Source organism: Camelus ferus, chromosome 7, assembly GCF_009834535.1.
Source record: "Camelus ferus isolate YT-003-E chromosome 7, BCGSAC_Cfer_1.0, whole genome shotgun sequence".
Classification (NCBI taxonomy): Eukaryota; Metazoa; Chordata; class Mammalia; order Artiodactyla; family Camelidae; genus Camelus; species Camelus ferus.
This window is the reverse complement of record NC_045702.1, coordinates 5184419-5200667: the sequence shown is the minus strand read 5'-3', so window position 1 is coordinate 5200667 and position 16249 is coordinate 5184419. Positions and strand designations below refer to the sequence as shown.

Sequence of the window (16249 nt, the reverse complement as noted above, 5' to 3'; positions counted from 1 at the left end):
ATGCTCAGCCTGGGGATGACAGCAGGGTCCCGGCGACAGCCCAGCATGGCCAGGGCCTCACAGGCTGGGGCTGAGAGACTGGCCAGTGGCCCTGAAATGTTCTGGTCACAGGGGTGACATGGGGGAGCCCTTCTGTTCGAGGAGGCAGATCAAGAGAGGAGGGAAAGGAGCCTTCCCCGGCCCTGTGATGGGGAGGAGGGGCTCTGGAAAATGGGCAAAGCCAGCACAGCCGAAGGTTGCCCACACCCGCATCTCCCAAGTCGTGGTACAACTAGATTTGATTTTGCACCGGGGGAAACGTGACAGGGAGACCCACTTAGGGAGCATCCAGACCACAGGGAAGCAGCTCTCCTGTCCGCACCCTCCGTACCGTGGTCTGCTCCTGAGGGGAGATGGCCCCTGTGGGCCCATCCCCTCCCCAGTGAGGGGACATCATATTAAAGCACAGGGAACTATAGTCAATGTTTTGTAATAGCCTAAAATGATATATATGTACAACTGAATCACTATGCTGTGCATCAGAAACTAACTCAGCATTGTAAACCGACTATATTTCAATAAAAATAAGTAAATAAGGCAAAGGAAGCCTGGATGAGCACCAGCAGCTCCTCTGTTTCTTGGAGGTGCCAGGTACAGAGATGGTAGCCCTGGACTCTGTCAGGCAAAACCTTATCCCCTACTCTGGAAATTGGGGGCTTTTCTGCTTCAACTCCACCGTGGGGTGAAGCGGCTGTGACTTAATAGCTAACTAAGTAACTAACCAACGAACCAAATAACCGTGCGTTTCCTGAATCGAGCGCGGCTGCCTTGTGCCCGGCCCTTCAGACTCTGTTTTAGGACCAGCCTTTATGATGGTGCCCGTGGCCCTTCCGACTGGGTGTGCTCTCCCTGCCCGAGCCAGTGGCGTGGGCCCTCCTGCCTCCACCTCTGCTCCCAGGGGCCCCCACACACTCCACTGTGCCCACCCTCATCCTGTCCCACTCCCCTGTCCAGCAAGGCCACCCCCCCACATGCCTCTCCCACCCTACCCCTCACTCCAACTGGGACCTACCCTGCTACAGACCCTGGGGTGTGCCTGACTGACTCCACCCTGGGAGGCCCCCATCCCTCCTGAGAACCCAGCCCTGTGGCATCCCACACTAGGAACCCCCACCCCAAGAGCACCCCACCCTGGGAACACCCCACCCCAGGAGCTGGCCTTGCCCTGGTGCTTCCCACCATCTCCTGAGCACCCTGCAGAGGGCCTGAGCTCCCACCAGCTCTGCTCCCAAGCTCATTTGCTCCCTGCTGCTGCCCAGGGCACTGGGCACTTGTCCTCAAGGCTAAATCCAACACGGGAGACAGACTTGTTCCTGGCTGGTACCAGAAGACTGAGCCCAGACACCTACCCCCAACCCCTGGCCCCTCTTCAGGAACCCAGAGCCCGTCCCTCCATGCCCTGCCCAGGATGCAGTCCCCACTGCTCCCTGCACACCTCTTCCCATCACGCACGATGCCTCCCAGGTGCCTCCGTGGTCCTCCATCTTTGGCCCTCCCTGCTCCCCCAATCCCGAGATCAGAAACCAGATGGCCAACTCTCAGCTCAGTCCCACCCCCCACCCTCTCCATCACCATGTCCTCAAGCAGGGTTTGAGTTAGAAAATGCACCAGGGGTCAGAGGTCACTCTGTCCAAGTGAAATGAAGCTTCTCTCTCTTCCACTGGTCCTGGGGCCCTAGGGCTGCCCTTCACCCCCAGAACCCAAAACAGGCCTCCTGGCCTGACTCCCCAGGGATCGTTGCACCCCGCTTCCTGCCGCCTGGATCCCATCTCCATTGCTTCACTGGTGGCTCCCAGACCTCAGTGCCACCAAGCACTGCACCCCAACCTGCTCATCTCAGGTGTGGGAACTGACCTGGAGAAGGGAAGAGCAGGCCAAGCCCGGGGCCAGGAACACCCAGATCCTAACATCCAAATAGAGGGAGGGCCCGTGTCCAGCAGACATGCCCGGGCAGATGCAGGCTGCACATCCATTAGGTGCTCAATAGCAGCAACATCCTGGATGACGGGCATCAAGAACGTGCTCTGTAGCAGGCGCTGTGTCTGCTGTTAACTCACTAAACCCTCACGACCGCCCAGGGGTGGGTGCAGCTTCACGTCAGTAATCCCTAATCCAAACCTCGGGGCGAGATGGGTTCCAGGATTTTGGGATTTTAGGAAGACACTCACAATTCCACAGCAAAGGTACTCATATCCCCAGGAAGTGGGAGAAACTGAACTACAACCATCTCAAGTCTGTTCAGGCCAGGCTTTGCCACCAAATGGGTTTTGATGCTGAGCCTAAGAAAACTTCATTTTGGGGAACTTTTAGATTTAGGAATTATGGACCATGGGGTTGTGGGTAGACATAATCCTCACTTCACCTGGAAGGAAACCGAAATTCATGTGTTGACAACAGCCCTCATCCTGGTATCTGCAAATGTGACTATATTTGGAAGGAGGATCTTTAAAGAGGTAATTAAGTTAAAATGAGGTCATTAGGCTGGAACCTCACGCAGTATGACTGGTGTCCTTATAAGAAGAGGAAATCTGGCTGCCCAGGGAGAAGACGGCATCTACCAACCAAGGGGAGGCCTCAGGACACCTTGATCTTGGGCTTCAGCCTCCAGAATTGTGAGACAATCAGTCTCTGCTGTTTAAGCTGCCCAGGCTGTGGTGTTTTGTTACACAGCCTGAGCTGACTAGTACACTGGGGTGGGGCAGCAGCTCAGAGGATGACCCCGGGGCCTCCCTGGCAGACAGGCGGGGGCCAGGCAGGTCTCACCTCCAGACAGATGACGGAGCCCTGGTGCTCCCGGAACACACGCAGCTGTTCCCCACTCAGGATGTCCCAGGCTCGAATGGTGGCATCAGTGCTGCCAGTGAAGGCCGTGTGGCTGGGTGTGTCCAGCACCAGGCAGAGCACGGCACCTGTGTGGCCCCGCAGCGTCTGGTGGCAGCAGCCACTGGCCACCTGCCACACCTTGGCCGTGCCATCCGTGCTGCCTGTCACCAGGAGCCCCCCGGCCATGGCCTCCTCCATGCAGGGAGCCCCAGGGAGGTCCCAGGAGGCCAAGTAGGCTAAAGTCAGCACACAGTTGCGGTGGCCCCGAAACTCCCAGGACACCTGCCCCTTGTCCACATTCCAGGCGCGAGCTGTCCGGTCGTAGGAACTGCTGAAGAGCTGATTGTTGGCGACCAGGATCCTGATGGGAAGAGGGGAAAGGTCAGGGGTCAGACCTCACAGGGCCGCCTGGCAGGCCATCCCAGGATCCCTTCGGCTGGTGTCTTACATGTTCAACAAGCCCAGGGGATGGAGCAAAAGCACAAAATGCTCCCAAGGAATGGGAGATGGGAGTCTGAGAAAATCTCAAGGTTGGGGATGCTTGGGCCCCTGCTTCAGGGGGACAGAGCGGGGCCAGGAAAGCCTCCCCAAGAAAATGTCAAGGACCTCAGGCCGGGGCTCAGTCTCTGGGCTTCCACCACCCACAGGACAAAGCCCAGACTGACGGCGTCTTTGTCCCTGCCATCCACACCTGCACCCGCCCCTGCGTGGACACCTAACCACCTCAGTGCAGCAACTGGAGGAGCGCTCCCCTCCCCACCCACCTGGCCACACTCACCACCCAAGTCCAGCCCCTTCTCTAGGACGCCACCCAGAAGCCCCCAGTCACTCTTCTGTCTGAGCCCAGGGTCTGCCTGGCCCTCCCCTCGGGGGATGGGGTACTTCCACCGTCCTGAGCCATCACCCACAGCAGCGGCTCCACAGCCAGGGAAGCAGGTGGGCAGGAGGGCGAGGGGGACAGGGGAGGAGACCGATCCACCTGGTGTGCCCAGACCTGAAAGGTTTCTGGGGATGCAGGACTTGCAGTTTAAAAATTGGGGAAGTCCTGGGCAGAGTGGGACATGCTAGTCACCCTAGGACAGGTCAGGCTCCAGAGGTGGGGCGACATTTCCCACTGAGAAGCCGGTGAGTTATGTGGGGTTCCAGGCCCACCAGCCAGCCCTCACTGTCACTCACAACACTGGCCGGCGGCCACGCCCTTGGGTGACTTCTATAAGGTTAGGGCCCAGGGGAGGCACAGTCAGAGGGGAGGCACTGTCACCTCCCATCATTCAGGCTGATGTCTGGGGGCGACCCTCCAGCTCCAGGTCACAGCCTGGGCCAAGGGCCCCAGGGATCTCCGGGAGGGAGGAGCAGAAATGTTCATCCATGGGGGGGCAGAGCCTCCCAAGCAGTAAATATTCATGATTCTTATTCTCATTTTGACGTATGCAAGGAATTTCTCCCCAGAAAATATTCATCTGTCTTTTTACCCCCTTAATGGAGGCACTGGGGATTTAACCCAGGCCCTTGTGCACGCCGAGCACACGCTCTACCACTGAGCTACACCCCCGACCCCCTCATCTGTCTTCAGTACAGAACCCTGCGTGTAACTTCAAAGGGCCTGTTTACACATCCACTCACAAAGGGCAGAGGCCTAAATCTGGAATGGGGTGTGTCATCAGTGTGGGGACAGAGGGGTCAGGACCCCCATCTCAGTGTCAGAGGCACCTCGTGCACCTTCTTTTAAAAGGTCTTGCCTGTGAGCCTAACATGGGCAGGAGAGAAAGGACCTGGAACAAAGCAGACCTTCTGCCCACCTCACACCTCTGGGCCGTTCTCACTTCCCGCAAGTAATTGAGGACACAGTGCATTAAATGTAGCACACTCTCTATTTCTGACGGCTCCTGCCTCAATACCCAGGAGGGGTGGTTTTCACAAAATGTGTGTTTCTAAAGGAAGGTGACAACTTGGCACCTCAGGTGACATTCTTGGGGCCTAAGTCCTGCAGGGTGTGGCCTCGCATGAGAAGGCCCCCCAGGCCTGGCCAGGGCCCCCAGAAGCTCGCACACCTGGCCCTGCTCTGATAAGAGAAGTGAAGGCCACGTCTTCACCTCAGGGACATCATACATTTGTGAGCACAGTTACTTAATAATGCAAATATCTACCCCGAGCTATTGTTGAGAACAGTCAACTGCTCAAAAGTAGTGTGTGTGCGTGTGCACACGTGAGTGTGCACTTGAGTGTGAACACGTGTGTATGCTGTGTGTGTGCTCAGGGGAGTCTAAGCCTGGCAGAGCATAATTTCTAGCCCTAATTGTCCAGATTTAGTTTTGAGGAGCAGCTGATCAGTTTCCAGCCGCAACCTGAGGGCCAGCTGGTCACCTGAGATGGGGCTTTCTCCCACCTCCCTATCCTCTGTCAGCCCTTCCAGCCGCTCACAGCCTCACAAAAGGAGACGCCCCCATGCCCACACCTTTCCATAGTTACAAACTTTCTCAAGAAAGAGTGCTGAGAAGAGGCCAGCAGGAGCTGAGTCCCGAGTCCTCACCGCAGCCCTCCTCCACCACCTGCCTGCTTGGCCCTGGTCTCCCAGGTCCCCGGGCCTCACCTGCTCTAGATAAGGGGGTGGGGCTGGGGGGTGGATAAAAGCTCAACTCCAGGAAGATGGGGCCGGCCAAGCTCTACAGGAATCCCCACTGCGGTGCTTCTCCAGTTAGAACCATCCAACAGGACACTTCTGCACTTCCGCACAGGGATGTGACCTCGTTCCTGCCCTGTGGGTGCCCCGTTCTGACCTGGGGGGCAGCTGGTACTACAGTGGGTTGATCATCAGTCTGGCCCACCGCTTCCACCCACCGTGCGCTGGACCGTTAGGCCAGATAGGTCGCACCTGGGCCCAGGTATCACAAAGCTCTGTTGGCAGCATCCCCTCTGGCGGAGAACATCCTTTCCTCTCTGCTTCCCCCACCCCTCACTCAAACGCCCACCTCACCTCCGTGGGCCCTTTCCTGGCTTAGTTAACTTCCCAGCAGGTGCCCCTCCTAGCCAGGGAGGCCGCGAGGCCCCCACGGGGTTGGAGTTGAGGGGGGTGCCCAGACTCCTGCCCACACCCGGCACTCCCTCAGGAGTCTGAGACGGCCCCAAGTTACAGAAATGTCAAGTTGATCTGATCAGCAAGGAACTTCCATGGCTCAGCTCAGACCCAAACTCAATAAGGAAAGGAAAAACTCAAAACTCCATGGGAAGGAGGGGCTGGGAGATTTTCAGCAGCCACATGGAAGGGGAAGTTTAAAAATACCCTGACTCCCTCTGCAGAACAATCCCCATTTGGCTCCTCCTCCAAGCCCCTGGTCCACCATCGGGTACCAATTAAGCCATTTCCTCTGGAATTTGTTCCCATCAGCCTCCAATGACTTTCCCTGTGCCCAGTAGGGGGCAGGTGTGCTGCCAGGGCCAAGGGAGGGCTTCCTGGGGCTAGTCAAGGTGTTGGTGGTGCCTCCCTTCCCCCACCTGCACCACCTCCCTAAGTGTCCACAAATGTTCCCCAGAGAAGCTAAATTCCTCCAGAGCAGGGGTCCCACTCGGCCAGGTACTGTGAGGAGAGGCCGAGTCCTCACTGCCCGGCAGCCCGGAGCCCCCAGGCCACGCTGACCTGTTCACAATGGACGTGTGTCCCCGAAACACCTGCAGACACTGCCCGGTCAGCACGTCCCACTTCCTGATGGTGCAGTCAGCGCTGCACGTGAAGGCGGCTTCGTCCTCCAGCTGGCAGAAGGTCACATAGCTTTCGTGTCCTGCAGACGAGGGGAGATGTGAGCATCCCAGGAACTGCCAGCTCCCAGTTCTCTTAGAGAATGTCTGAGATGGGGAGGAAGGGAAGAAAGCAGGAGTGTTGGAGGCAAGTCCAGAAGCGACCAGCACTTGGAAATGATGATTTAAATCTGGGAGTCTCAGGAATTGTGGGGGAGTCAGAAGCAATTCCAGGGGCACTCAGCCTGCCCTGGAATCCTTCTGTTCCTTCGTCTTCCCACGCACTCCTTCCTCCTTGCTCCTCCTTCTTCATCATCTTCTTCAGTCTTTTCAGCTGTTTGTATTCACTCAGTCATTCAACAAACCTCATGTTACAGAGGCAGAAAGTATAGAGGCCAAGGGTCCCCGACACAGCAGGGCCTATTTTTCAAGTAAAGATGTTTGCATCTCGGATAACCACTTTAGATGAAAAACTCAAGCTGACTCTAAGGAGAATTCAGGGACCAGAAAATCAAAAGAATCAAAAGAATGTTAAACCTAAGAGCCATTTCACAGACGAGGAGACTGACGAATTCAAGTAATAACACATGTGAGGGATGTATTTATTATGTTAAGGATTTTGATTGGATTTAAAAATTTCATCTAGATGTCTGGTATCAAGTACATGGGGATTTAGAATCTCCTGGGCAGTTTCAAGCTGATTCACAAATTTTTTTTTTGGCCCTGGGTATAAGCTTAATTACTCTTGGAAGAACCCAACTTCCTGGGTTCTAAGAAACAGAATTTTTTTTAAAAAGTAAGAAAGAAACGTTTTTCTATCTTCTTGGATAGCATATACCAGGCCCGTAGGAAAACAACGTTTATGTGAATTAAGTGAACACTGGAAGAGACAGCAGGGTGTTTCCCTGAAAGTGCATGTCAGTTTAAAAGTTGAGGGCAAAATGTGTTTGGCAAAATGCAGCCTAGCTCCTCGCCAACCCCAAAATGTTTGTAAAATATTTGAAAATTGTCAGCGAGCTTTCCCTGAGACTAGATCTGTTGCCAGGAGGGCTCAGCCCTGGGTGAGGGGCACCTGGCCTCCTCAGGTGGCCACAGGTAGCCAGGGTGTCCCGAGGGCAACCAGGCACACGTCCTGCAGTCCCTGGCACCCACCCAGGCCAGGAGGGGCTCCTTCCTGGGAAACCCCCCGGCTGCTTCTGTCCCACCTCAACAGCATCTGACAATGGAAGGCAGAGAACCAAGTGGACGTGTCAATCAGGCCACGGAAAGCACTGAAAACTAAAGCGGGCATCTCTACTCGATGACACTGTAGCCATTAACCAGGGACTCGAAAGACATGAGAGTGGGACAGCTTTTCTGACATGCAGCAGGAAAAAAAAGGGTAGGTACACTGATTGAGAAGCGACAGAAATATAAACACATAGAAACAAAAACTGGACGAAAGAGGTGATAACGAAAAGCTGTTTTTCAATGTAAAAAACTCCTCCCTGAGGCAGGGCCAGCCGCCCCTCTGCGCTCCCAGGGGTCTGGCCCTGAGCTGGCTGGGGCTCCCTGCATAGGGCAAGGCTCTGCCCTCTACAAGCCCCTTCCCCTGAGCGCCAGACGCCCACCTCACACCTGAAAACCCAAGCGAGAGATGGGGATGGAGGAGGGAGGGCTGGGGGAGGCAGGGCCCGGGACGTCTCCAGGGACCACAGTGCCTCGGCCATGAGCTGTTGGAATTATGCGGAATAAGCAAAAAAGCCAAACTAAAAATAAATATTTTTGAAGGGATGAAAAATGCAGATAAAATGTGGTTATTATGTTCAAAAGAACACGCTGAGGCTCAGGGTTTCCTGCCAGGGTAGTCGGCCCTCCCCGCCTGTCCGCTCCTGCACCCTCGGACTGGCTGGAGGTTTAGAGTCAAAGTGTCCCCTCCGCTTGAGGGAGCAGCTCAGAGCACTGGAGAGCCTGGTCTGCGGGGGTCGGGGGCCTGGAGTGCGCCTGGCCAGCTGCACACGCCCTTCCACTCAGCATGAAAAGCGGGGCCTCCTCTCCCTCTGCCCCAGGGGTCCCCCTCCTCTTCTCCAGCCTGCTCCCTGCAGCTCCCCAACCCACTGCAGGCTCCCTGACCCCCACTGCCCACGGAGTTCAGACAGTCAGAGCCCCAGAAGGAGTCTCTGGGTCAGGAAATGTTGGCCGAGGCCCCCAAACCACAGTCACGCCTCCCAGGAGGGAGCCCTCCCCACAGCACAGCAGTTTCTGGGCTGCAGTGACCGCCCCCACCCTCCCTCCTTCAGGCCTGGGGACGGCGACAGCCCTGCTGGTCCTGGCCACAGCTACTGCAGTTCCCCGCACTCTGCCCACATTTTCCAAGCATCCCTTTGTTAGACTCTCCTCAGTTACCATTTCCAGGTGCTGTTCTGTTTCCTACTGGGGCCTACCTGCTAGAGCTGTAGTCTGAGTGTGCAAGCTCTGGCTGGAGTGGACAGAGTGCAACAAAGCCACTGAGGACTCAGCCCTGGGCCACCTGCCCCCCAGCTCCCAGCCGAGGCTGATGCTCTTGTCACTGCTGCTGCCACAGGGCCTGTCCTCAGCCCAGCTTCTCTGGCCCCACGACCTTGACCAAACTGCCTTCCTGCCTCCATCTTCATCCTCCCTAATCGGCACTCACAAGGGTGCTCACCTCCCCTAGACAGTGGTCTCTGCAGAGCTGAAGAATGAATTGCCAGCGTGGGCTTCCTTCACATCCGTATTTAAAACAAACTGATGGAATTCTCCCTTGACCGGGACAAAGCTAATAACAATCTGTTTATGGCTGAGAGCCTCCCCTGTGCTCCCACACGCCCTTTTAAAAATATGTAAGAGGTGATTCAGCAGTCTCACTTCTGGGTACATACCCCAAAGAATGGAAAGCAGGGCCTGGAATGTTCACAGCACATCATTCACAATGGTCAACAAGTTGGAGCAGCCCACGTGTCCACGGATGATGTATAAAGAAGAGACATTAGATCCATGCGACAGAACAGTATCCAGCCTTTAAAAAGAAGGGCATTCTGACCCATGCTACAACCTTGGGGATGTTGTGCTAAGTGAAATGAGCCAGTCACAAAAAGGCAAAGAATACATGAGTCCACAAGCTACCTAGAGGAGTCAGACTCATCGAGGCAGAAAGGAGAACAGCGGGTACCCGGGCTGGGGAGACAGGCACGGGGTTATTGTTCACTGGGGACAGTTTCAGTTTCGCCAGATGAAGAAGTCCCGGAGACGGATGGTGGTGACGGCTGCACAACATTAGGAATGTTTAATACCTCTGAAGAACACTTAAAAATGGCTAAGATGGTCAATTGTATGTCATGTGAGGTTTTCTTTTTTATTATAATTAAAAACTGTCCCAGTTCAGTCCCACTCACCTGGCCAAGAGGTGAACCCTGACTACTCCAGCTCACCGAGTTCCTGCTCATCTGAAGTTCAAGTGCACACAGCCCCTCAGCTTAGCAACCATTCTCTCAGTCCTACCTGCAAGTTCCCTGGGGCGGGATCTGAGACTCTTGCCCCTCTGAATCTGACACAGGCGCCCAGCACAGTTGAGCTAACAGGCAGGCGAGGCAGAAAGGGCTCTGGACCAGGAGGGAAGAGCAGAGCAGGCAAGAGAGACTCAGTTTCCTCATCTACAAAATGGGGACAATAATGGGTCATGAGAAGCAAATGAGGAAAAGCTTTGGAGGTGGCGTGGGGCCAGCAGGATGCTGTTACTCCATTTAAGCTCAAAGGATAAGACAACTAATACAACGAGCTAGGAACTGCTTATTAACTGGTTTAATGCCCACCAAGACCTTATGAGGCTGGGTTACTATTGTTATCATCCCCAATTCACAGATAAAGTAACTGAGGCATGAGAAGTTATGTAATGGGATTTGAGCCCAAGCAGCCTGGCCCCAGAGCCCAGGCTCTTGACGAGTAATGGCCCTTCCTGCTTCCCGGTAGTAAGTAGGAGTCATCCGGACGAGCAGGCACTCACCAGGTGTGCAGTGGATACGAGTGTGTAGCCTGTCCACACGGAACTGAAAACAAGCACCAGCCCCACCATGTTAGAAGATGCTTTGAGAAGATGAGGAGGCTTTTGGGGGACAGCCACAGTGGGCGGGAACCTCATGCTGGGTCCCTCACTCCTTGAGAACAGACCAGGACAGGAACTGCCATTTGGGGAAAGGCTGCTTATCCCACTGACGTAGGGAAGTGCCTCAAATAAACCAAAGGATACCCAAAGGTTAGAAGAGAAAAAGAGGAGGAGGGGAAGAATCACATTAAAAGCAATTCTTCCCTTTACAGACTAACTGGCAATTAAACCTGCTTTTTCATGGTGAGCTCAGCTCACCAACTGCATTTGAAAGCCAGTTCCAACGAATGCTGGAGAGGGTGTGGAGAAAAGGGAGCCCTCCTACACTGTTTGTGGGAATGTAGTTTGGTGCAGCTGTTATGGAAAACAGTACGGAGATTCCTCAAAAAAAAAAAAAAAAACTAAACTAAAACTAGACTTACCCTATGATCTAGCAATCCCACTCCTGGGCATATATCTAGAGGGAACCTTAATTCAAAAAGATACATGCACTCCAATGTTTATAGCAGCACTATTTACAATAGCCGAGACATGGAAACAACCTAAATGACCATCAACAGATGACTGGATAAAGAAGCTGTGGTATATTTACACAATGGAATACTACTCAGCCATAAAAAAAGAATAAAATGACCTGGAGATTGTCATTCTAAGTGAAGTAAGCCAGAAAGAGAAAGAAAAATACCATACGATATCACTCATACCTGGAATCTTAAAAAAAGACATAAATGAACTTATTTACAAAACCTAAACAGACTCACAGACATGGAAAACAAACTTATGATTACCAAGGAGTAAAGAGGGTGGGAAGGGATAAATTGGGAGTTCAAGATTTGCAGATACAAACTACTACATATAAAATAACAAGTTTCTACTGTATAGCATAGGGAACTACGTTCAATATCTTGTAGTAACTTATAATGAAAAAACAACATGAAAAGGAATATATGTATACGTATGACTGAAACCTTATGCTGCACACCAGAAACTGACACAACATTGCAACCTGACTATAGCATCCGCTGCAAGCTGAGCAAGAAGCTCAGGAGGAAAACGCAGGCGGGAGCTGCCAACCACAGCCACTCTGCCCAAGACATCCAGGCCTGACCCACCAACCAGCTCTTCTTTGCAGCCGTCTGTGGGCCCAGAGCGGCACAAGGAGGGAGCACCCACCTGCGTGCGGCAGTTTCCACCCGAATGGGAATGGAAAGAGCCTGGATCTGGAGTCAGGAGACATCCAGGGTTCGGGCTGTCGCTGATCAGCCATGTAGCCTCGGGAGAGCACATCTCCCTCCTGTTCTGTCCCAGCAAGAGCAGGAGGCACACAGTGGTCAAGAAGCCCTTTCTGCCGCCGACCAGCCATGTGACCCTGGACAAGCCGCACAACCACACTGTGTGTCAGGGATGTTGACCACAGCACCTGCCTCACAAGCTCAATGTCTAGAAAACGCTTAGAATGCTCTGTGTGTTGATAAATAATCTGCTCTTCTCTGTTCTCATCTATAAACTGGCATCAACCCTATCCACCTCACAGTGACAAGGGTTAATAACATAAGAACTATGTACACAGGAGGACGGTATTGCTCAGCGATAGAGTGTGTGCCTAGCATGCACAAGGTCCTGGGTTCAATCCCCAGTGCCTCCACGAAAAATAAATAAATCTAATTACTTCCCCCACCCCCAAAAAACCCAAACAAACAAAAAGAAATACGTACTTAGAAGAGTATTTATAAGACATAAGGCACTAATTAAAGAGTATTTATAAAATGTCAAGACTTTTATTAATATTTCACTGATACAAAAGAAATCCTATGGGGGGGAGCTGGCAAGCCCTTGCTTTCTTTGGGGGCCAGACAAGGATAATCACATGCCCAAAATGACTCACAAGTCAAGTCTATTAGTACAATTTCAGAATAAGGAAAGGTAATTTTTGTCCCCTCTGTCCTTGAAACTTCTTGAAATGCGAACCCTAGAACAGAAGAAACGATCCTGGCAGAAACGGGTAGCAGTTTCTCAGTTTGACAGAGTCATCCTGTTGAGTGGGGTGGCCCACAACTAGGGCACCAGAGGGTCAAGTGTGGCCTCACTAGGAAGCAGATGCTGGTGTTCGAGGGGGACAAGCCACCATGAGGGCCACTAAATGAGTGTGAAGGGGGCTTGCCAGGCACAGTGCTGGGCAGGAGGGTGGTCCTGGGGGCAGAGCCAGGGGCCCACCAGGCCAGAACCACTCTAGAAAGGACTGGAGCTTCCTAGGGTGGAAACTGGCCTACAAACTGGGCTCCCACAATGCGTCCCAGCCCAGAGCTCCCTGGGCCAGCAGATCATCAGAGCCATCTTCCCGCTTGTTAGAAATGCAATTCTAGAGACCTACGCCATGGGTGGTAGGAAACTGGGACCTGAGAACCTGCATTTCTGAAAGCCCTCTAGATTAAAGTCTCATGTCTGGGAAGCAATACAAGTTGGATCTAAGTTTTCTGACAGATCTATGCCGTCAGTGTGTGTGACTATCTGTGTGTGGTGGCCAACTCCCCATTATCCGCACCAGCTCCCAAGGAGCAGGCAATCCAAAACTCATTCCTATTGGGCTTTGAAGTATCTCCCATAATTGCTTTTATTTAAAACCAGCAGGGTCAGGATCAGGCAATACTGAAGATAATTTACTCCCTGTGCCTACAGGAGCTGGGAGGCCTGGGGGAGGCCACCCAGGATTTGCTGATTATGGTGGAAAAACCAACCATGAGAAACAACCAAGCACACAGTGCGGGAAGCCTGGTCCTCCTCAAGGGGCTATGCAGGCCACTCAGACACCAATGGCGGGACCTCAGTCCTGTGCTGCAGGCACGTGACAGGGACCCGGGGTAAGAAAAGCAGCCACCTCTCCACGAGGAAGCACACAAATAGAAATCGGCATGGGTGCATCTGCAGAACTCTTATAAAACCATACGTACACCTCCTGCTAGTTCATGGAGTTTCCAAACACGCCAAATTGCAGATGGAACGAAGCAGAGAGAGAACAGGGCAGGGTGGGGGAGGGGGGTTCAAATTTCAACAAGCCCCATCAGCTGCGTAACAAGCCACTTATTCCCTGCCTCAGTTGCCCTGTCTGCACGAGTGGGACAAGAGCACTACAGTGTGAGTGAGGAATGCACTCTGTAGCGCCCAGGGCAGTTAACGAGCCTCGGTTGTTACCCCAGTGGCCCCGAGAGAGGAAATGTCCAGCCACAAGTCACAAGGCCAGTGAGAGACAAGGGAAGGCGCTGCTGAGTGAGTCAGGGACAGAGGTGAGATTTCTTTGTTTCTTAAAACTGCTATGATGGAAACGATTTTATGCTGCGGTTGGCAAGTGATTTTCGCCCTTGCAGCGGCATCCCACGGCTCACTGACCCCGATCGCTGCCCTCTCTGCGCGCCACCCAACCCCGCGCGCTCTGCCACGAGCGTGCGCGATGGGCGCGGGCTGGACTTTGGGGAAGGGGTCTGCGGCCGGAAGAGCTGAGGGCTGAGGCAGGCGAGCAGGCGAAGGGGACAGAGCGAGAGGTCGGAGGACGCGCGCGGCCAGGCGGGTCTACCTTGCAGGAGGGCGCAGCACTGGCCGTCCGCGGTGCTCCAGAGCCGGGCTGTGCCGTCCTCGCTGCCCGTCAGCAGGCGCTGCCCGTCGGGGCTCAGGCTGAGCCAGTTGATGCCCCCGCGGTGGTCCGCGCAGACCTTCAGGGCAGACCCTCCGCCCCCCATCCCGCTGGTCGGGCGGAGTACCGGGAGGAGGCTGCGCCCCGCTAGGGAGGGGCGCCCCGGCATCCTCGCGGCGGCTCCCTGCGACTGCGTCCCGCGGCCATCGCGGGGGCCCCGGCGCCAGGCTCCTGCGGAGGCACGGGGCAGGGCGGGGGTGAGGCGGAGGACCCTCGCTCCCGTGAGCGCACCTGGCCTCCCGGCCCGGGGGCTGCGTTGCGGGGGGCGGCCCACTCGAGACTCTGGGTCCCCGGGTGTAGCTGTCCCAGCCCCACCGCTTGGAACCCTCCCTTCCCTGCGCCCCCAAGGAAGATCCGCACCCCACCTGAGCAGACCCCTCCCTCTGGGCCCGCTGCCAGCCGAGCAGAGCCTTCTCGGGGCGCGCTGAAAGGTCCGAATCTCTTCGCGGGGCGCGGGGAGCGGAGGGACCCGGGAAGTGGAGCGCCTCGGTGCCCTCCTCGGGCGGCGCCGCGCGCTCCGGGAGGCCGAGTGGCGAACAATACAGTCCAGCCTGGCTCCTCCTCAGAGACCACCCCTCAACCTGTCCCCTCCCACTTTTCGGGCCTGCGCTCCCGCAGCCCCACCCCGGCCTCGGGTCCCTCGGGATGGACCTCAGCCCCAGGGACGCTGGGGAGGGTTCCACGTGCGACACTCCCGGTTACCCGACCTGCGCCTCTGGGCTTCCGCCCTCTGCCACCCCCGCCAGGACCAAAGGCCGGGACGATGAGGAGGAGGAGGTGGATGGCAAGTTCAGGGCTGGGGAGAGGCGCACGCCGGGAACTTAGGGTCCCGCGGCTGCGCGCCGCTACCAGGCAAGTCTGCTCCTTCCAGGCTCCCAGTTCTACGAACCCTCTCGGAGGGCCTCTCGGGGAACTCGGGGTCGGTTCCCCTGGTCTGAGAGAGCCTTCAGTCCGCCCTCGCTGGGAAATCACGTGCACACCCCGAATCCTAAAGACGTCCCTCGAGGGAAGGGGGAGCGTCCCCGCGCCCCTAGCCTCGGCGCGCGCTTCGGACCGTCTGCCCAGGTCTCCGCAGGAATCCCACACACGGGGCCGCGAGCCCTCCTGGAGCGCGGGGCTGCTGGTTCCCATTAGAGCAGTTCCGGTGCCGGCTTCGCGGGGGGCGGGGAGGGGTGACCCCCCCCCCAATTCGGATCCTCCAGGTCCTAAAGGTAGCAGGATTTCCCGAACCCTCGAGGGCTCCTGAGGAAAGCTAGCCGGGCAAATCTCACACCAGATTTGTGTTTGTGTGTTTTGGGGAAAGCGGGGCCGGGAACAGGATAGCTTTGGAAAGTCAGCCCTCAGCACGACGACCTGACCTTCTCCCAATGGTTGACCATGCCCAGACTCTGAATGGATACCCCATGATGAGGTCCTATGGGGCACTGCGCCATTTATTCTCCAAGTGGTCTAAACCAGAGAAACCCATTCTTTCTTTCCTCAAACCTGTGAATCAGCTTGCAGCTCTGCGTAAGGATTGAGAAAGGGGGCATTACTTCGTAGGCAACAGGGGCCAGTGAAGGGTTGGGAGGGCACGTTAAAGTGGGGATTTGGAGTCGCTGGAAAAAGACTTGTGGAGGTGGGGTGAAAGGAGGCAGGAGGAGGCTGCTGGGGTCCAGCAGGAGAGAGGAAGGCAGAAAGTGCAGGGGTGTTCCTGAGGTGGACTCTGCAGAAACTAGGACTCTGGGAGTTCCCCGTTGTGCCGACAGACTCTGGCTCATGATACAGGATCAGAGATGCTTCTACAGGCTGATCATGAGTTCATTTTAGGACCTGTGCACTTAAAGGGGCCATTGCAACATCCAGATATGAAGACTGGTGGGCATCTGGCC

The 16249-nt window shown here is 55.2% G+C and overlaps 1 protein-coding gene across 11 annotated transcripts in view; it reads right to left on the bottom strand.

Annotated features, from left to right (window-relative positions):
- WDR86 (WD repeat domain 86) overlaps positions 1-15492 on the bottom strand; it is a 36321-nt gene extending 20829 nt beyond the window's left edge. For 7 of the 11 annotated variants that reach the window (XR_004321224.1, XR_004321225.1, XM_032483093.1 and 4 more), the window contains exons 1-4: positions 14744-15070; positions 14262-14549; positions 6497-6638; positions 2803-3223 (exon numbers count right to left, since the gene is read on the bottom strand). Coding sequence is in view for 9 of the 11 variants with exons in the window: in XM_032483093.1 (XP_032338984.1) it covers positions 2803-3223; positions 6497-6638; positions 14262-14487 (789 nt within the window). In the remaining 2 variants the exon portion in view is untranslated. The other 4 variants (XM_032483102.1, XM_032483098.1, XM_032483094.1 and 1 more) reach the window with 3 other exon arrangements.
- Positions 15493-16249: the final 757 nt, after the last annotated feature.